At 36.4% G+C, this 21988-nt stretch overlaps 1 protein-coding gene across 1 annotated transcript in view; it reads left to right on the top strand.

Moving 5' to 3' along the window:
- Positions 1 to 21475, top strand: part of LOC148946993 (uncharacterized) — a 48788-nt gene extending 27313 nt beyond the window's left edge. The window contains exons 10-12 of the mRNA XM_089096794.1: positions 630 to 754; positions 9034 to 9314; positions 18091 to 21475. Of these exons, the coding sequence (XP_088952920.1) occupies positions 630 to 754; positions 9034 to 9314; positions 18091 to 21158 (3474 nt within the window). The 3' untranslated portion in view covers positions 21159 to 21475. The remainder of the gene's footprint in view (positions 1 to 629; positions 755 to 9033; positions 9315 to 18090) is intronic.
- Positions 21476 to 21988: the final 513 nt, after the last annotated feature.

Below are 21988 nucleotides of genomic sequence, written 5' to 3'. Positions count from 1 at the left end.
CCTGATTACAAGTTATTATATAATCCCAATAACAGAATATAAACAGAAAGAGACCATAGTTCTTAAAAATAAGGATATTAAGGCTATGAATGGCCTTTGGCAATAGCTTATTTTAATATATGGACGAAAAAAAATTATTTATTAATGTCTAGTATTACTCTAAATATCGTGCTCTAAAAGATCAAAACTTTTTAAAAATTTCCTATTGTTTTATTAACTGTTTATCTTTAGATCCACTATAAAAATAGTCAGTATGTGCGTTTCACAGTACCAGCGAAAAATGGTAAAAGCCTTAAACGGGAAAATCGATAAAAATAAACATAGTTCGTCAATATCCAAACAGATATCTTTGAGTAGATAAATAAGCAATTTAATTCTAAAACCATAGTTCCCGTGGAAGGCTTTAAAATTTTACGTACGCTCTCCAATGAAAATACAGTAAATTAGTTATACCATTTGTGTTGGGCATGTACCTAATTTATTTATAGCAAGGAAAAATCTAGATGGCGTAACTATTTATCCCATGCCTAGACATTTTATGTCTAAGCACCTGCTGTATTTTTCGCGATTGTCTTGTAGTTTTTATTCATTAAGTGGTAACCGTGTAAGTTATTTTTATTATATTTCAGATTGACTTTTTAAAGTATTATGGATTGGTGCAGGGATTGAAGTCGGAAGTCGGAAGAAGTAGAAAATTTTTACCGAAGGTGATCGACGAGGCTCCTAGAAAGCTTTTCTTGGTCCATCAACTCCGGTAAGTCTCTGAACAATGTATGAGTGTTGCCTTTCCAAATCAGCCAAGTCAGTGGGAAAAAAATTAAAAATTTGACGAAGAATATATACTAATGGCTTGATTACATCTAAGAGTGGGTCAGAAACCTGAAAAAAGGCTATTGTATCTTTAAGCATGCTTTAGTACGATCTTTAAGCCTTTGGCGGCTGAATCGCCCAAAACGTGAAAGGAGAAAACCGCTGAAACTCCCCTCCCCTCCAAAAAAAACTACAAAGTATTATGCATCAAACGTGGACTGTAGAAAAAAATGCAGTTTATTTTTAAATCTAGATCACAAACATGGGCAAGAATCACGGCCGTGTTCAGGGGAGGGTTTGGTGAAGGGGTTTGAATCGCCCACCCCCGGAATGTTTGTCTGACTCGGAAAAACGTAACAAAAATGCATCATAACACATTTTTATTCAGCTTTTTAAAGTTTTTTTTACACAGGAAATTAAGTTTTAAAGTTTTCTGTATTAAGAAATAATTTTCGTACTTGTTCTTCTTAATTTTCTTCTTGCCCTATGGTCTTTCTTATCTTCTTTCCAAGATTAACGCTAAGTCTTTTACATAAAGCTGGCTCACAGGTTGTTGGCTATAAGAAAGGACATAGAAACAAAAATAGTACAAATTCAAAGAATTTGTTTAAACATATAGTCGGTAAAAAATGAAGTCAGTAGTATAAATAATAACGTCAAAGAACATGCGTCAGAATCGTTGTTTAAAAACTAAGGAACATTGTATAAGTGGGTCACTAACAAAATACTTTCCTAGAACCACTAGGTGAGTCTGCAAAGCCTAAAACTTTCCTGAGAGGAAAATGCACCAAAATATTTTAGACAAAGCGTTTTCTGATAATAACAATACATTTCAACTCATCGTAATGTGCTTACTACTACTACTACTAACAACTCACTGCAGCACCAAGCCGCCTGAGGCCAACACAGCTGAGCATGCTCCCCTTTTACACCCGCCCACGAAGTTCCCATTTCCTTTAATTCTTTCTTTGTGATGTCCTCCTATCCCAAACGAGGACGACCTGCTTTCCGTTTAGCCCTAGACGGTTGTCCGAAAAGAACAATCTCCGGCAATCTGTCATCCGCACAACGTGCCCTAACCACCTCAACCTTTCTTTCATTATAGCCCTAGAGAGCGGTATTGAACCACATTTTTCGTATAGCCTATTGTTTGAAATACGGTCTGTCAGCCGGGTACCCAGAACAATCCTTAAGCAATTTCTCTGGAAAACATCTGGCAAATCTTCATCCGCTTTTCGGAGCGTCCATGCTTCAGAGCCATATTTGACCGCTTTCATCAATGTAGCTTCTAAAATCTTGGTTTGTAGACTTATCTTCCTATTCTTCCAAACTTTTTTAACTCTGAAAAAGTAGAATAGCCTTCGCTATTCTACTTTTAGCATCTTCAGTGTTCCCACCATCTTTACTAACAATACTACCAAGGTAAGTGAAGCTGCCCACCTGATCAATCTTTTCATTACCCAACGTCACCTTTTCATCTTGACTTATTCCTAGCCTTAGTGGCCTAGTCTTCTTAACATTGATTTTCGAACCTATTCTAGCACCCTGAACTTGCAAAACCTCTAAAACTTCATTCATTTTGCTCACACTCTCATCAAGGATGCTTAAATCATCAGCATAATCTTAAGTCCAGGAGACTTTTTCCTCCGCATTTTATTCCGTGGTCTGCCATTGCCTTTCCTGTGCCCCTTAAGACAAAGTCCATCAAACTAATCCATAAAAAGGGGAATAGAACACAACCCTGCTTAACTCCTGATTTAATACAAAACCAGCTGCTAACCTTATTTCCTACCTTAACCGCAGCAGTATTATTCTCGTACATAGCACTAATCACTTTAATGTGTTTGTCTGGTATACCATACAAGGGTAAAACCTTTACTAAATCTTTTCTATCAACAGAATCGAACGCTTAACCTAAAATCGTTAGGTACCTCCCCTTTTTTCAAATTAATATTCAGAATCTTCAGTAACTCATTTCTAGCCTCAGAGCCACCATATTGATGAAACTCATTTACCACCCTATCAGCACCTGCAGCCTTAATATTTTTAATCCTTTTCGTACTGTCTCTAATTCCTCCTCACAAAACAAGTCTTCCTTCACATCCAAGGTATCACAAACTTTTTCATTTTCCTCTATATCTTTCCCTGCAACTCTCTCAGTTAAGCAAACTCTCAAAATGTTCGGCCCATTTCTCTTTAGTTCTTTCCTTATCGCTAATTGCGGTTCCATTCGTATCTTTAACTGGGCCAAGTCCGGATTGACTACTCCCTCTCAATTTGTTAACATGCCAGTACAATATTTTACTGTTATGCCGTCTAGCTGCATCTTCCATATCCTCGGCAATTTTATCCATGGCCTCCACTTCACACCTCCTTAGTTCATATTTTAATGCTTTCTCCACTTTCTTTACATTCCTTTTGTTTTTAATCCTTTTAGTACTGTCGCTAATTCCTCCTCACAAAACAAATCTTCCTTCACAACCAAGGTATCACAAATTTTTTCATTTTCCTCTATATCTTTTCCTGCAACTCTATCTCGGTTAAGCAAATTTTCAAAATATTTGGCCCATTTCTCTTTAGTTTTTTCCTTATGGCTAATTGCGGCCCCATTCCTATCTTTAACTGGGCCAAATACGGATTGACTACTCCCTCTCAATTTGTTAACATGCCAGTACAATATTTTACTATTATGCCGTCTAGCTGCATCTTCCAGATCCTCGGCAATTTTATCCATGGCCTCCACTTTACACCACCTTAGTTCATATTGTATTAGTTTCTCCACTTTCTTTACATTCCTTTCGTTTTTATATGCTCTATCACTCAGATAATTCTTGTACAAGTCCCTCCTCCTTTCTATCAAAGATAAAGCTTTTTTAACAATATTCCTAGCCGCAGTTCTATCTCTCTTCCCTGAGACACCTTCAGCATCTTCACAAATTATTTTTCTAAAATTATTCCAACCGTCTTCCACATAATCAAGTTTTAAACTCTCAAGTTTAGTACTCAACTGTTCCGGGAAAGTTTCTCTCAAATTCTCATCCTGGAATCTACCAACATCGTAACTTCCCGGGAGGTAGTTACCCTTCTGATATTTCAGCTTGAAATTGACCCTTGACACTACTAGATAGTGATCTTTACTTTTAACATCAATAACAGCACTCCTATATACCCTAGTATCTTGTATTGATCCTGCCAGTCTTCGGTTTACTATAACATAATCAATAAGGTTTGCGGTCTTACCATCACGTGAATACCATGTTTACTTATGAGCCATTTTATAACCAAACACCGTATTGGTTATAACTAGATTGTTATACCTACAGAATTGCAAAAGTCTGTATCCATTACTGTTTTCTTTTCCTACACCAAATTTACCTAGGCAAGGATACCATCTATCCTCATTTCTGCCGACCTGGGCGTTAAAATCTCCTAGGAAAAACATCATATTTCTACCTGGGACCCTGTCTATTTGCTCCTGTAACTGCAAGTAAAATTCATCTGAGTCACGAGTATCTCCGTCAGTCGGTTCTACAGGGGCATATACAAATATAACTGATGCTCTGAGCTTTTTAGTCTTAAAATTAGCAATTAGTATACTATTATTAATACCTTCCCAGCCTATACAAGACTTGACAGCTTCCTTATTCATCGTGAGTCTTATTCCCTGTTTATGTAGCCCATCCTTCCTTTCTGAGTAAACAAATTCTATATCACCTAATTTCATGCTTCCTACCCCGGGCATATGAGTTTCTGAAACTCCTAATAAATCCAGTTAGAATAGTCTGAATTCCTCTGTCAAAATGTCGACACGATAGTCATTTTTTAACGTCGTAACATTCCAAGTTCCAATTTTCATGTTCTTTAAATCATTGAAATTATTTTCGCCTCAGGAAAAACAATGATCCCGGATACCAGTGCAGGACGGGGATCACACATCTTCTCAAATCTACACCGAAGCGCTTAAGCCGGCTTAGAGCCGGACAGCAAGAAGTCCCTGGAACCTCCATGAATGGGGGCTTTGGCAATCCTGGGGCCATATTGGTCTAAACGTGGTTTTCAACACTTGCCGATGCTCTTCTATAAATAAAAGTCGAAATCCTGCATTAACAATCTCAAGCCTATTACCTTTGACTTATTATATATTTATGCCTACAAATATTATGCTACTACGGGGAGGCAGTTCATAATAGATAAATTAGCTAGGAAGAGGTTTTTCAGCCCGAAGACGCCAGTCAAAACATACCAAGCCCAGAAGAATTGTCCATTAGTCAGAATCCCGTCCGAATGCTGTGTCGTTTTCTAGGCTATAATTTCCTCGAGGGGCACCACTCCTCAAGTGGGAATAGAGTTGACCGCAAGGTCCCCAGTCTTGCAGGTACCCCGAAAGGGTCGAGGCAGCCCTTTGTAGAGGTCGTTGTCCATAGATCTGGATCTTACGCCCTGGCGTAGTTGTCCTCCTATAGAGGATCTCCCGCGATGGTGATGGTGTTCTGCATCACCATGCAATTTAACCCATTACTAGGACTACAAGTAATCCCAGTAACCCATTACTGGGACTACGAAGCAAACATCACACTTTGATAAATCAGCATAATACTATTTAAATGGTTTACTTCCCTGATTTTGCATGTCCAGTTGTAACTCTAAATAGGATTGCTGTCACTTTCCTATTTGGATAGCAAAAGTTTGAAAAATTTGGAATTAGAAAATCTCAAAAATTAATTATTTGGAATAGTTTAAGCAGCGATTCGGAATAGTAAGTGCAGTATTTCTAACTTGTTCTCTTGGATCGGACATTAGCACAAAGCTAAAATATATGTAGCTACAGTGACATGCGCAATAAATTGCAGCCTAATGCCAGATTATCTGCCCTTCCGTTAAAGTATGTACCTATGTGGGCTGGGATCCAAGTAAATTCAATATCGTAACCGGAAATGTCGCAACTATTTGAAGCGTCCTCAATTGACCAAGCAATAGAAAAAAGAGTTACTGACTTGGCTTGTGAAGATAATCCTGCTCTTCTGGGAGGCTGTTCACTTAATCTAATTATAAAAGATGCGGTGGTGTCTGCTAAATGGTTATGCAGGGGATGTTAAATCAGTTTTTATAGTAGCTTTGTCTATATTTTTCAATTCGTACAATTGAGAAACTTAGGAATTGTTAAGTGTCATGTTGCAAATGTTTTTCATCTTCTTTCATTTTCTTTTTTTCTTTTTTTTGGCCTTTAGGAGGGGAATATCGAGACAGTTTTGATCTGGACAACCAAAAAACTGCTTAAGGTTGATAATAAAAGAAAAATTAAAGGACACTCTAAACGGTCAATCATTTGACCAAAAGCTTCTGTCAATCGATTGACGTGTGCTTCAATCAACCTTCAATCGACCCTTCAATCAATCCTTAAATTTTGATCAAAGCTAATTTAAAGTTTAATTTTAACTCTCGGCCAGATTTTTAGTTTCAGTTGTCGGGAAGTGAAGTGTCTGTCGTGTGTGAAATACAGAATAATTCTGATTTGGCTTTTCTTGCATGTACTTTGGTTCCTCTAAAGCAGAAAAAAAAAGAAAATAGGAAACATCGTTGGTCGAAGGAGTTGTACAAGATGAGAAGTAACTTCACTAATGATAATTTACTCAACATTTTGCGCAATACAGAACGAGAGGACTGCAGGAAATTTATCACAATTGACCAAGATGGTTTTGATTTTTTACTCAAGTTATTACGGCCCAATATAGGGGATAAAGATGAGAACTGCACTCCTTCTCTCGTCAGATTGCAAAACTCCGCTTCAAAAAGTGTATCATTAATAATTTTTTCAGCAAATCGTTTTTGGTCTGGGCGTAACTTCTTCATTTTCATAGCCCAACCTTAAGGTAGAATATTCTCTTCTGTCTGAGGTTGCTTGAAGTATTCCGTAGCTAACTCCACAAGTTGGTCAGTGGAATCTGGCTGACTTTTTTTTTCCTTTTTTCCTCTTTTTTTTCCCTTTTTTCCATTCTAGCTGAGAATTCCACCAACAAATTTCTTGCGGATGAACTCGAGTGAAAATTTTTCTTAGCACACTTTAATTTACAAAAAAAAACTAATTTTTGATTGCTTTTAAAATCATTCCGGTAATCCCCTCCTCCGTGGAAGGGTTTTCCATCAAAAACCCAGCAAAAGGGTATTTTTCACCAAAAGTTTTTTCGGAAGGCAAGAGGTATAAAACAGAAACATTACAGAACTCATCAAAATTGTGAAATTGATATCTACTCTCTTATGATTTCTGGGAATAATTCTGGTCTACGCTGCTATTATGAAATTAAAGAGTAACATTAAACCCCAAAATGAGCAGAATATATTCTGTATAGGAGGGGACTGCCCCTTCCTCATCCCTTCTTCCACCTCATAATCGCAGAAACTTTAAAGTGTGCTCATTAGACCAGAAATTGAGAGTTCTAGTCCTTTTTTTAAAGTGCAAAGGGATTTTTTAAAAAGCCGACCAGCCGCATAGGAGTGTTATTTTCCGAGGGGAGATTTTCCGCGGGGGGGGGGGGAATTTTCCGTTGGGGATAAACGCCGCCCACCAAATAAATGAGTTACTACTGCTAGTACAATAAAGCACAATTCTTACCTCTGTTGCTTTTGTTTCATAAATTTTAATCTGATCCCTAATAAATGCAAGGTCATTTTAGTACCACAGGGAAGGTTGTAGGATGTCATCTACTGACGCTACAGACTTCGATACTTCGGAGCTGGTAACCACGCGATATTGTATAGGGAAGACGGAAGATGGTAAAGGAAACTAGTCAAACGGGTATCTGTCAATAGAGAATCGGATCGCAAACCATGGCCGGTCGTTGCGTTTACAATATTTAAACTATGGGGGGGGGGGGGTTAGTACACCCCGCCCCTCCAATGTGCAAATATATTGCCCAAATTGGTTTCTAAACTATTATATCATATTTTGTTTTATTTCATTAGCATTGACCAAACTTGACTCCTCGCGTGGGGACCAGCTAATTGAAAAGTACCCAGACTTCTTTTTTTTGCTCGACCGCCTTGTATTCGCGATTGAAATTCGTTCTGAAAACATTTATTTTCTTTTTTAGTTCGAGAACTGTATAATCTGGTTTCAACATCTTTACCGCCTGCAATATCCTGCCCAATGCTGCACTTTTCTCATTTCGGTTAAAATAGTCTGTACTTTTAACTTTCCGTTACTCAGGGTGATTCCGGTATAACTCAATTAATAAACAAATTAACTCGCGCTCCATATTTTTGCTTCCTTCTGGAATATCTTTAATTATTGATGGCGTGTAATTCAGGCAATATTTGAAGAACTGTGATGTAAACGTGTGACCAACCTCTTTAAGCACTTTAGTCTTTCAATCTTTCTACTCCTCGCTATCAACGCTTCAAAAAAGCGTCCAGCCGACTTAGGGGAGGTCAATCGTCATTGAATCAGTCGATGGACAAGAGCTATTGATTAAAATGATCGACCTTTTGGCGTGTCCTTAAGGATCATTTCAGTAAATGGTGAAAAGCTTACCAATATTATAATTTAATTGAAGAGTACTTTTAATTCTTCTTTTATTGTTTGTTTGCTTTTTTTTTACTTTTATGGTCGAAGACTTTAATACGTCAAAAATACGTATTCTCTTTATCGCTCACTCGCTCTCACTTACTCTCTCTGTGCTTTTTGAGAACTGTGTGCAATCTATGTTATTGTACAGTCATGTTCTTATAATTATATATTCATTTCAGGCATATGAATATCCCATTGTCCTGTTACATGGGTCGTACCTTTGTTATGTTCTTATCACATAGATATCATGTTCTTATAATTTATATTCATTTCAGGCACATGAATATCCCATCGTCCTGTTACATGGGTCGTACCTTTTTTATGTTCTTATAGCATAGATATCATGTTCTTATAATTTATACTCATTTCAGGCACATGAATATCCCATCGTCCTGTTACATGGGTCGTACCTTTGTTATGTTCTTAGAACATAGATATCATGTTCTTATAATTTATATTCATTTCAGGCACATGAATATCCCATCGTCCTGTTACATGGGTCGTACCTTTTTTATGTTCTTATATCATAGATATCATGTTCTTATAATTTATACTCATTTCAGGCACATGAATATCCCATCGTCCTGTTACATGGGTCGTACCTTTGTTATGTTCTTAGAACATAGATATCATGTTCTTATAATTTATATTCATTTCAGGCACATGAATATCCCATCGTCCTGTTACATGGGTCGTACCTTTGTTTCCTTGTCAAGTAAAGTGTTGAGTGCCAACGCACTGCGGCCTCAGATAGAGAAATATGAACGGTTCTGTTCTACTGCAAGAGACGACGTCGCCCAAACAATACGAGTGTCCGCCAGAGATACATCCCTTTTAGCACAGCGTCTTCAGTCAGGTGTAAGACGTGCAAGGGACTACCAACATGAGTATTGCTTCTCTGCTAAAGAACGACGAGCAAGATATAAATATCTGAAAACAGGTGAGTTATTCTCATAGAAAAAAGATTACTCGCGAAAATTCCATGGAAATTGAAAAAAGATGAAGCATTGTTGTTTATTTACTCTAGAAGCTCTTGTCAACCATCGTAACTTAGAGATTCTGCAAAAAATAAAAGGTCATTGTGTTATTGTGATATCGCAATTTTTTTACATTACCCTTGTAAAAATAATTGACTAATTCAAACAATATATGGGCAAAAATTTTCTTAACCAGCTATTGACAGAAATTATGTATAGCTGAAGAACTTCTATGAATCTGTGATACTCTAAAGCCAAAAGTACGTATATTGACATTAACGACTATAATGTCTTGAGGTCTGACTTTCGGTTGTGTAGTAAGTCAGGCTCCAGATTTTATGTGTTCGTGGTCCTTCACAAAGAATATGGGTAGCTTACAATATTAGAAACTGGTGCTAGTGCCGAAATAAACGCCATCTAGCGTTTGACATTTCTTGAATTTTTTCACTGTGATGATAAGGTAAATTTGGCGTAATACTTGTAATTGGCAAAATTAACTTAGTAATATGTGTCTACTATCAGTTTCTGAACAGAAATTACTAAGCTTGAGAAAAGTACCAAAAATGTCAAACGCTAGATGGTATTGGTGATTCTTTTGATACCAGTGCCTGTTTCAACTCTTATAAGCTACCTATACTCTTTAGTTCTTTCATTAACTTGCTGCAAAATCCAGTCTATGACTTCCTGGATTACTGAAAAGTGGAGATGCTCTTTTGCATCTGAAAAATTGTCATATACATTAGTTCTAATTTTCATTTCGCATCGTTAGGTTTTCGAGGGTGCGTTGTTTTGGATTCGAGTCTCGATTTTTTTTTTTTTTTTTTTTCAGATAAATGCCCTTTTTGTAAACTTGACTTCATCTTTCCTTTTACTTATTTGGTTTTCTTTGGTTCTCTCTTTTAAGTAATAATTACGGTTTTCCTTTTTTCTCGCAGGTGTTTCAATTAGCTGCACAGTTAAAAGGGTGACTCATCCCTGTTTAAAATGTATTTTTATATGCCAGTTTGGCTAAGATTCAATTAGGGATGAGAGGGTGAATTAGTTCATACATTGTGGATTACGTGTCGTTTTATGTCACACTGCTGGGGATTTTATTGGCTGGTCTCCGTTCGTCACATCCCGGGTGAGTCTAATTTTGAAGGTATGGAGGAGACTGACATAAATGATTTGCTAACTTTGCCCAACGCAAAATTCTCTAATGAAGAACTGTTGCAACTGGAAATGGAATTCGTTAATGAAGAAGGTGACAGTGACCGTTCAATTTCTAATTTCTAATTAAAATTCTAATTTCCAAAAAACAAAGTTTAACCTCAAAACAAATTTCCAAAGCGATGTGTTTGATTGACGAAGGTATGAAGTTTTTTTTTAACGATCCTGATAGCGGAAGGAGTTTTAAAGTGTCCCAGGCGGTAGCTACGAATATCAATTGCTACAAGGAAATTTATTTTACTTTGAAAAAAAAAACTGTTCAGCAAACATTGGACCAATTTTTTGTGAAAGAAAGCCGACTTACGACAACGCCCATTTTGGATTCATCAGAATTTGATCAAGTTTAATTTTGTTTTTCATAGATTAATTGAATGCAGTAGTTTATTTTCTATAAATTGGAAACTTTTTTTTGTTGTATACATTTAATAAAATTTTATATTATTTTTGTTTTTTAATGCTTACTTTGTTCAATTTCCTTTTTAAAAAGTAGTATTTTCGTAACCCTGTAACCCATCTTCAATCTTTACATGGTTTGCTATAGAAAAATCTTAATTCACTTTGTGTCATTTCAATTTCCGTCGTATTGTTTTGGGAAGTATGAATGATTTTGATGGAACTTTTAATTTAGTATTCATTATTCATACTGGCAACATCTTATCCATAATGCACAAGTAAAAATTTTCGTATAATATTGCGCCTAAACTTGTGCTTAGTTTGAGTAAGAGTCAAATAAAAAGCAGCAAGGATTGAAGCTTGTTCGACTAAATTTGGCATTTCTAAAAATATCATCTTTACTGTAAGTTCCCCACGCTTATAGCTTTTATTGGCCAATTATTACGGAAAATAAAATGGAAATATAAATTTAGAGAAATAAAACGGGTTTTTTCGTGAAAGTAAAAAAGTGGCTTTAAAACATACAACGAACATAAATTTTGCTATATATACCTGAGGAGGGTGGAGCAGAGGTCTTGATTAAAATCTGCATACTTATCCTTCCTTCTTTTTTTTTCACTGGCTTGAAATATCCTTGTTTTTTCTTCTTTATAATTTGCTTCATTTTGTCTTACATATCCAGTGTGGTCTTAGGAATTATTTAGTTGAAGACTGGGGGATATGGGGCTAAAGCCTAAATCAAGGCCTTGAAAGGGATTTTCAATTTTCTATCCCCACGCCTTTCCCCTTCCAGGGCACTGACTTCTCATAAATTTAAGCTGTCAGGTGTAATATACACCTGCATCTCAAGCTAAGGTCACATTTCAAGTATCTTTCAAGTATCTGCTCTAATTGTTCTGTCTTTTAAAATCTGTTTCTTGGAAATACATTCTCACCGTAAAAACACAAAAGACAAAAAAAAAATTACGTCATGTCAAGCCCAGAGAATGACTAAAGCAGTGCAAGAGAAACACATTTTTTAGCTAAACTGTCTTCACAGAATCTTTCTAACTACTAATTGGAAGGAGCTGGGTAGAGTCCTTTTGATCTATACGTCAATTAGAACTCTTTTCATAAATCCTTTGAAAATGTTAGATTTCAATTTACTCAAAGATCCCTCTGAATATTTATTTCCCAAATTTGTCGTTGTCTGGATAGACAATACAACTCATAAACTGAGACTTCAGATGATTAGAATTTTCACCAGATGACTGCTAAGCTCTTAAGCTTAACTATAAACTCACAGCAGCAACAAAAAATCAGCTTCAAAATAGTCTCCTCCGTAAGGCTCCGTGGTCAGGAAAGAACACGGGCAAAAATATGAACGAAATACAAAATCCAGTTGCCCATCTAAAAAATCCACAAAATCACAAGCTAGGCAAGGGATTAACGCATGATTCAACAAACTTTGATAAACATCCAACCGAATCCAGAGACAAAGACTCCAGGGGAAACAGGAAAAATACTCAGTTATTAGCTATAAATCCTCAGCATTCTTTTTGAAGATAGCAAAAGAGTAGCAGTTTCGTACAGGTTCTGGAAGCGTGTTTTCGATCATGTTGCCAGCTATCAGAGTTTTGAAGTCAGACCGCACTGAAGGAGTCTGAGAAATTTGTATGTTTATGGAAGTACCGAGATCACTAGGCGATTAATCAAAAATTAAAAAAAAAATTAAAATAGTGCACGACGGGAAATAACGAAATTTCAAATCAAGCAAGGGTTTAAATGAAGAATGGGTAGTTTCCTGAACAATTGCACTTGCTTTAAAATAAATTTGTAAGAGTGTGTTGAGTGACGAGGGAACCATATGAAACATAAACTGAACTAAGCTGTAGAAGAGCATTCTAAGAATCGACCCTGAAAATCATGGGCGCCGGCAGGGGGGGGATGCCCCTTATAAGAGCCTAACTATTGATAAGATTGAATAAAGGAATCAGGTTTTTATGGTGATGTTAAATATGTATTTGTTTATTAGTAATTAGTGCAGTTATTAGAACACAAGAAAGTTCGTACAATTATTGAAAACACAAGGAAAACAACTTAATAAGGGGGAATTTAATAAGGGTAAGAATATGCTATCAACTTTTGCTTGCATTGTAAGAGTACCCATGAGCTGATATATGAAGCCACTAAAATCAGAAATGTTTCCCCTAAACGGAATGCTGGGAATTTCTGTATTTTCTCCCTGAACGGATACGTTTTTGTGTTTTATTATCATTTTTTTCCCGGAGTGATTGTATTTATCTAGTTGTCGCTTTGACAAAGATTTAATTTTTCGTCGTTATGAAGTATAAAGATGTCAAATACATTGACTTTTGGTATTCAAAATTAAATTAAAAATATTGAATTAAAATTTTTTATTTGATTTTCTTAATCTTTGCTTTAATGTTTTTCTTTGAACAAACTACTTTGATAATTTTTATATGCTTTTACTTCAATTGAGATACTTTTTCCATTGCCTTTAGAAAAATGTTTGTCTCTAAGCTTCGTTAAATAAAGAAAAAAAATAGTTTTTTCAACTAAAAGTAAGAAGTAACATTAAAACTTAACACGAACAGGAATTATTGCATATATGAGGGAGGTTTACCCCCTCCTAAGCACCTCGCTCTTCACGTTACAGTTTTTTTGGAATTTTAAAACAAGTTACTTATTGTTCTAGTTAGACGACCCTTGTGTTTCAGGAGTCGTTTCTAAAGAATTGAGAAAAAATTTAAACTTTAGCATATAGAGCGAGGTGTTGAGGAGGGACAACCCCCTTCATATATATAATAATTTCTGTGAGTTTTAAGTATTAATGTTGCTCCTTACTTTCATTTGAAAAAGTTTTTTTTTTTGCTTTCTGATCGTTTTTTAAATAACGCCAGGATACCTGGCTCAACGTCTACGGAAGAATCTCCCTCCTCATAGAAATATCCTCTGGACAATTCATTCCTGGCGAAAATTTATCCCGGACAATTACCCTTAATATCTCTACGCATAAAATTGAATCGGTAAAGAGAAAGTAAGACATAAAGAACTTTTGTATAGGAATTCTGGAAAATTCACCCAGTGTAAAATTTCCCCTGAAAAGTCCACCCCCTGGAAAGTACCGTCTCCATGGAAAATTCTTCCAGCAGAAGAATTCCCTCCCCTCCCCACCGGTCATTTTATATCCAAGGACATAGTTATTGGGCCTTTCAACTATGCTGAACAAAAAAAACATCAAAATTTTGATCGGACGATTTTGGGAAAAAGTGGCGTGGTAAGGGGCTTAGTTGCCATCCAATTTTTTGGTCACTTAAAAAGGGCGCTAGTACTTTTCATTTCCGTTAGAATGAGCCGTCTGCCGACGTTCTAGGCCCACTGGGTCGAAAAGATCACCCCTGAAAAAAAAAAGTAAACACGGATCCGTGATTTTTATTCTGGCAAAGATTACAAAATTCCACATTTTTGCAGATATGAGCTTGAAACCTCTATATTAGGATTCTTTGATACGCTGAATCAGATGGTGTGCTTTTCATTAAAACCATGTGACTTCAAAGGAGTCTTTCCCCTTTTTTTCGAAAATTTTCTCAGGCTCGTAGCTTTTGATGGGTAAGACTAAACTTAATGAAACTTACATATTTGGAATCAGCATCATGAGCCAATTCTTCTGATATATCTAATGGTATCAAAATTCCGTTTTTTTAAAGTTTTGGTTACTAGTGAGCCGGGTCACTCCTTACTTACAGTTCATTACCACGAACTGTTTGATTGCCCATCAAAATCCAAACAGAGATCATTGAAATATTGATCGTTTTTTCTGTGTTATCAAAAGTATTGTATTCATTAAACTTTACAGTTTCATGAAATGTAATTAAGCAAATAGAAAAGGTTTTTCAACTAAAGTAAGGACCAAGTTTAAAACTTTAAACAAATATAAATTACTCTTTATATAAGGGGGACTGGCCCACTTCAGCCCTTCTCAAGACCTTGCTCATTAAACAAAAGTATTTTAGTGCTTTGAAAAATCTTTTTTTTTTTCAATTGCAAATTTTCTTAAGAAAATTGGAAAAAAGCCAAACTTAACAGTAAACAGTAATGAGGTAAGGAGGAGACATCCCCCTTCATCCAAAGAATAATCAGTTCAAATAGGTTTCAAATCTGTTCCTTGCTCAATTGAAAAGCTTTTTTTTTATTTAATTTCTGATAGCTGTCCAAATCATACCTAGGCCTAACCACGATATAATTTGAGGTATCTGTCCCTTAAATCCCTGGTTAACTGCTTTAAAATATGTAAGTCAATAATTGTGCGTCGATTAGTACCGTCCTACGTTTAAATTTGCTGTTTCAATTTTGGATAAAATTTGATAAAAATTGGCGATGAATAGTAATTTTGGTGAAAAGTCCTTATTAATAGTACTACTAAATAATTTCGGTTGGATGAAAAGGAGTATTATTGCTTGTATGGATGGACCTTCTGTGAAACTTTTGATCTTCTACATAACTGAAGCCATCACGACCTCTACAATAGTATTTTCTTATCGATAAATAAATTACATACATTGAAGTACTTAATATAAATAGAAAAAGAAAAATATTCCCATTTAAAATTGTTGAAAACTAAGCTCCTAGCAGTATTTGCCACCCCATAGAAATTTCATGGTGGGGCTAATGATGACCTGCCTTGCCTTTTCCACCTCTGTGCTGGTAGATATGGGAATGTAGCATATTAGCTGTATAGAGAATCATCTTAATTAATTGCTACTCCCCTCCCCCTACCTCTTTCAACATTCATCTGGAGCCTCATGAAGAGTAAGCAGTTTGTCCATTAAAATGTACTTTTACGGGAATTTACCCTACCCCCACCTAGAAAATGACTCCCCCCCCCCATTATAACTGATACGCAATTACAGATCACCAAACGTAGCCTAATTTCGTTACAAATAAAGCGAATCAACTTGGTCGAATCCAGTACTGCCACCGTGTGGCATTACTCTTTTTGCAACTGGGAAGCCTAAAATATAGCTATTGATACTTAATATAAATAGAAAAAGAAAAATATTGATTGTAAATTCGTCCTCTTCGGGGTAAAGTCGTAGTTTGGTGCCCTAAACCACCTAAACTGTCACCCAACCACCACTGCTATTTTGGCGCCTGCCCCCCCCCCCCTGAAAAATTGTATGCCGGCGCCCTTGCTGAAAATGTGTGTTTTAGCTTTGCAGCGATTCTGGAACTCCAGTGGAGACTTTTCTGTTCAAGCCACATGATCCTTAAATCAAAGATTTTCATAAAGCAAGATGCCTAGGAATCCAACGTGACGATCCTTTGGTCTACCTAGTGAAACTTTTGATCCGCATATTTCATCTAAGCCAGAGCAAGCCTTCAAGACTTCAGAAAATGAGAAAATATTATGTCCCAACAATTAAAGTAAGGTAATTTACATTAAGCCGTTGGATGGCTTTAAAAAAGGGCTGTAATTTTTGAACAAGATTAGACTCAGTTCTAACGGCTCTGCCAAGACTACTTTCATTAGCAAAAGCAATAAGTGCATCTGGAAAAGACGAACTCATGTCACAATTAGTGGCAGATACTTATTGACGAAGACGACAGCAAATCGTACGTTTTGAATTAGACCAAATTACTAAGATCATTGACGTATGTCAAAAAGGGTATCGGCGAAACTGGAAATCCTTGCGGAACGCCGAACTCCATTTCAGGAGGGTTACAAAAGAGAAGATCAACTGAGATGACACGACCAGGTAAATATGGAAGAAACGAAGAATCAGTATTCCCTCTTCTACAAATGAGGCAGTTTCCAAAGAAGAATCTTGTGGGTTATTGAATAGAATCCTTTTCGTATATAGAGAAAAAGAGAAACAGGTATCAGACTAGAGACAAGAGCTGAATGTAAATAATTCAAGAGAGTCCCACATGCATGCTCAGATCAATGCTTCACGCTAAAGCCAAACTGAAAATCACAAAAAATATGTTTGGCATTAAGAAAATGAAGAAGCTGAGAAAGCTTAGCTTGAAAAAAAATTTACTAAACACTAATAAAAGAGATGTGGGACGATAATTTGCAGGGTCATTCTGTGATCCATCTTTATAAAGAATGATAACACAGGCACGCTTTAAAACATTTGGAAATACGCCATTTTCAAAAGAAAGATTGTTAAGTTTTGTTAGGACAGAAATGGTGACAGGAAGAATGCACTCGACAACCTTACTAGGAATACGGTCTGGGGCAAAAGATAAGGAACCCCTCAAGCCGGTGACAACTTGCTATTTCGGCTTCACAGACTGGTTTCAAAACCATGAATTCAAGACAAGGAGGTGCAAGATAAGACCTAGAAGCAGGTAGAGAAGAAGTAGGATTGACAGAAGAGGCTGTAGTTTTGCGGATGTTAGCGAAATAGGAAGTAAACAGTACTTAAAACTTTTAGCTCTCCCCCGTTACGATTTGCTGTCAATCTAAACACCTGAAGGTATATAACAAGGAAGAGAAGGTTGTCTTATAACAGAATTGATTATTCAAGGATCTAATGGATTTGTTTTTTTTTTTTCGATGCTGGATTTTTGGGCATATAGTATAGTATCATAATATACTATCATAGTATCTATATGCCTATAGTATCACATGTATCCAAGATAGCTTCTTTCAAAGAATCTTAAACTGAATAAAACAGAGAATATAAATCAGAGAATGTAGAAAACCTATTTCATTTTTAACTTTTGTCATATTCTCTGCTATTATTTTGCTTTCTTGTTCCAATTTTGCAGCATTTCTCCGTGTCTGACAAGAATTTTATCTTTTCTGTTGCCAAAAAAAAGATTTGTTTGTGTCTGATATTTTTTTTTTCTTGCATAATTTTGTTATTAAGGAAATTCTTTCTTCTTTTTTAAATTAACAGTAAAATGATAATCCAAGTACCCGTGTTTTGATTCGTTAACTTTGTCTTTCCGGAATAATTTGGACTTCCCCAAGTTTGGTTCTAAGGATCGCCGTGGGAAATGGGAAAAGCTGCGGGCTTTGTGTGTAAAAATACTACAACACCCTACTCCCCTGTTTATAAGACTTATTGCCTGTGTGTTTTAAGTTGATCTTAACAACATGTTATTTTGTCTGTTTTCTTCTAGGTTTAACCAAAAGAAGTCGGACCTTAAAGCGAGCATGCAAAAAGCCATTATTGAGGATACACAAATTAACCCAGACTGACGTAAAAGATTGGAAACGATATTTAGTAGAAGATTTCAAAGTTGTTCATCGAAGCCTTAAAATGGAGATCAAAAAGCCCTGTCCTCTTTCCAAAAAATTGGAGATCATCAAAGATGTGACTCCAAAATACACAAAGATGACTCCAAGAGTTCCCCCTATACGAATACGGGCTATGCCAAATGGTGCTATGTCTATCACCACTGCTGCTAGGCCATCTAAAGTAAAGAATGTTGTTACAAATGAGCCGAAGACACCTACTGTCGAGCAAAATGGTTTCAAAATCCAAAAAGCCCGAAAATCTTTTAAAAGTAGTGTAAGTGTCTCGTCTCTTGAAGAAATAGAAAAGGTCATGAATATTAAGGTTCAGGGTGTTAAAAGGACAGCCGTATTTTTTGCTGGACGTAGAAGAAAGAAGAAAAGGAAGAGAGTTTTTACTAATTTATCTAAAACAATACAAAAGCCTAAAAAAGACGTGAATGCCAATCCCCCTCTAATTGTCTCTGAAACGGAGATTCCATTGCCACTAGATATCAAAAAACTCACACGTGAACAAAAATCATTACTTCGTGATGAATGCAAAGAACTTAAGTCAAAAGGTCTGAGAAACCTTTTATTAACAGAAAAAGGACATGTCACTCGACGCATGGTTCAAAAGAGTGACTCTCCTTCAGAATCTCCTGTTAATCGATATTTGAGGGCTTCTCCGATACCTCCGATCTCACCACTAACTCTTCCTAATTTAGCAGTTGATGCTCCACTAGATAACCAAGTTTGGAGTCATCCTATACCAACATCTAAACAAGAACTAGATAAACTTGAAGAAAAAGAGAATTTAGAAGTCTCAAATACTGGTGATATCTCTAACCAGGCATCAGTTGTGGAGGAGAAATTGACCGAGTTGTTGTCTGAAATAAGTTCTTCCAAGTTAGACTCAAAAGATCATGCAAAGTTGGATTTTACAAGTGATAATGTTCTTGACTCTGCAGTTGATGTAATGCCAAATTTAGAGCTTGAGACTGATATAAACCAAGAGGTTGGTACTATGTCTGATCCAAATAACGATTGTATGCCAGATTTGAAAGATAACTCAGTCACTGATTTAGGAGTTGACCCTGTACATAGTTTAAAAGATAATAGTTTTTTAGATTCAAATGTAGAGTCAAGTCCATGTTCCACCGCAAATGATAGGCGTGATTCTATATCCGATTTGAAAGAAAGTGAAGAGATTGTTAGTCATGGTTCTGCACCTGCAATAGGACAAATTAGTCAAATCGGTGGATCTGAGAATGAAGTAGTATCAAAAGACACAGTCAAAAGGGATTCTGATCTGAATTTGGATGAAAAACTTACGGTAACTGTAGAAGAAAATCAAAGTTCTAATACAGAGGCAGATATGACGTCAGATGTAGACAAACCAGTAACATTTGATTCAAAAGAAACGATTAACTTAAATTCAAGATTAGATATTGATTCCCCAGTTGCAACTGCGGCATATGTATGTGAAACCCCAAAGACAGACAATGATAAAATGGATGTAGATACGCATGCTGAAACCGTGGTGACAGCTAGTGACACACAAGATGTAGATATTCAGGTTAAAACCCTGCCAACACCTAGTGATATAGCAGATGTTGATAAGCAGGCTGAAGCCCTGGTAACAACCGAGGACAAGGCCTATTTGGATACTCCGGCTGAAACTCAGGTGACAACACAAGATGCAGCAGATACTGATAAACAGGCTGAAAATCTTGTTGCAATTACGGACAAGGCAGATTTTGATGCACAGGCTGAAACCCTGTTGGCGCATAATGATAAACAGCCTTCAGATTTTAATGCACAGGCTGAAACCCTGTTGGTATCCAATGATGAACAGACTGAAAACCTTCTGATATCTGATGATCCAATAGATGTTCATGTGCAGGTTGAAACCATGCCAACAGGGAGTAATGCTTTTGACATTGATACTAAGGATGAAAACCTTCCAACAGTTAACGACACAATGGACGTTGATGTGCTGGATCCGATTTCATGTCTTTATGGACCGTCGCCGTTGCCCCTTCCTCGAGTTTTGTCACCTGAATCAGCTTTGTTGGCACCATCTCCAAACGACTTGCAAAATGAAGAAATGTCTCCAGAAACAGCCCAAGCTGTGCAAATGCTTTTGGAAGAAATGGAAAATGATGGGGAAGTAGAACAGCATGCAATTTATATGCATAATGATTATCTAGTGAATACTTCAGAATTTTTATATCATCAGGAGGAAGCTAATGAAATAGTGGGAAATGCAACTGAGCCTGATGATGATGACAGTTCGGAAAAAAGAGGCTCAGAAGCTGATGATAGTAGTTTTATTTTGAATGTTAGTTCATCCCCAATCCCTGGGTTAGAAAATTTGTCTTCTCCTCAGAATACTTTGAATAGTGATGAAAGTGAGAATCTCCCAAAAGAAGAGGCTGATTCTCTTGAGCCGTTAGATGAAAGATCCTTAAAGGGTGACAGCGTGTATTGTAATACCCCTGAAAGTGAATCTTCCGATAATGAAACTGAGAAGGCAGCAATTAATGATGAAAATAAGGTCGATCTTGTGATAAATTGTGACAAAGATGATGAAATCTTTTTAAGCGAACTTGTTAAAGCTGATGGTGTAAGATCTCATTCATCTGACTGTAATGGTAGCTGTTGTGTTAATTGTACAAAAACTTCAGTAAGGAAAGCAGTTAAAAATGGCTCTCCTGATTCAAAAACCAAAACTATTTCTGCTGAAGTACCGAAAATCGTTCCTCGTGTTTCGTCAAGACAAAGAAAAGTCTACGCTCCTCCAGAATTTATAGTTCAAAGATTGGGGAGTCGAAAAAGGGGAAAGAGTCTAGAATTGAAAAGACTTGAACGTGATGAATGTAAAGAGTTAAGACTGAAAGGCCTAGAGACTTTACAAGGCGTGAGAAATGGAAGAGTTACTAGGGCTAAGTTGAAGGGGCCAAAAGATTGAAAGAAGGATTAGTTGTTTTTTTTTTTTTTTCTCCCTGATTAATTATAAATATTAGGTATTTATTTGACACACATTTTACAGTACATTGGTATCTTCAGTAGTCATTGATTGTGTTTATATGTACAGATTGTTGTTGTTGTTGGTTTTTTTTTTTTTTTTTTTTTTTTTTTTTTTTTTTTTTTTTGTACGATGTGTTGAGATAGGAATGCGGAATTTAAAAGCTGGCTTAGAAGTTAAGTAAATATCCATGATCGTACATTTTTACTGCTGAAAAAGTTTGCATGTGATGAAAAGTTTCGGATAACTTAAATAAATTTGTTTTGATATTTTGTCTCTTTTTCTTTGTTGATTCCATTTGTTTTATATAACTAGCCAAAAAGCCCGTCCAACAACATGCATAAAAAACTGCATATACTGTTTAGTGGGGACCGATGAAAAAGAATTCCCCCCCCTTAAATAAAGAAATTTAGGTCCCTTTACCCCCCTCCCCTCCGCCTTCCAAGAAAGAATAAATTTTCCTGAAAGTTCATGCTAGCTTCCCCCAACCGTGAAACAAAACTTGCCAAACTACGTATAATTGTTGACTCCTTTTAATGAAACCTAATGACAGTGTCTAATCACTATAACGAGATATAGTCCCTTGCCTTTAGGCCAAAAATACACATGCTCTCTTTGCAAGACCGTACCCAGGATTTTTTTTTTTGGGGGGGGGGGTTACTCAAAGTTTTTTTTTCGAAGGAGGGGCTATACACAAAAAAATGCATAAAAAAAATGTTTATATCCATTTTGTTACGTTTTTACGAGCCAGAAAAACAACCCCCCCCCTGGTA

The sequence above is a fragment of the Artemia sp. Qi Xiang Cuo genome, chromosome 11 (assembly GCF_049724085.1).
Source record: "Artemia sp. Qi Xiang Cuo chromosome 11, ASM4972408v1, whole genome shotgun sequence".
Lineage (NCBI taxonomy): Eukaryota > Metazoa > Arthropoda > Branchiopoda > Anostraca > Artemiidae > Artemia > Artemia sp. Qi Xiang Cuo.
Note: the sequence above shows the minus strand (reverse complement) of the source record. Positions and strands in the feature narration are given on the sequence as shown.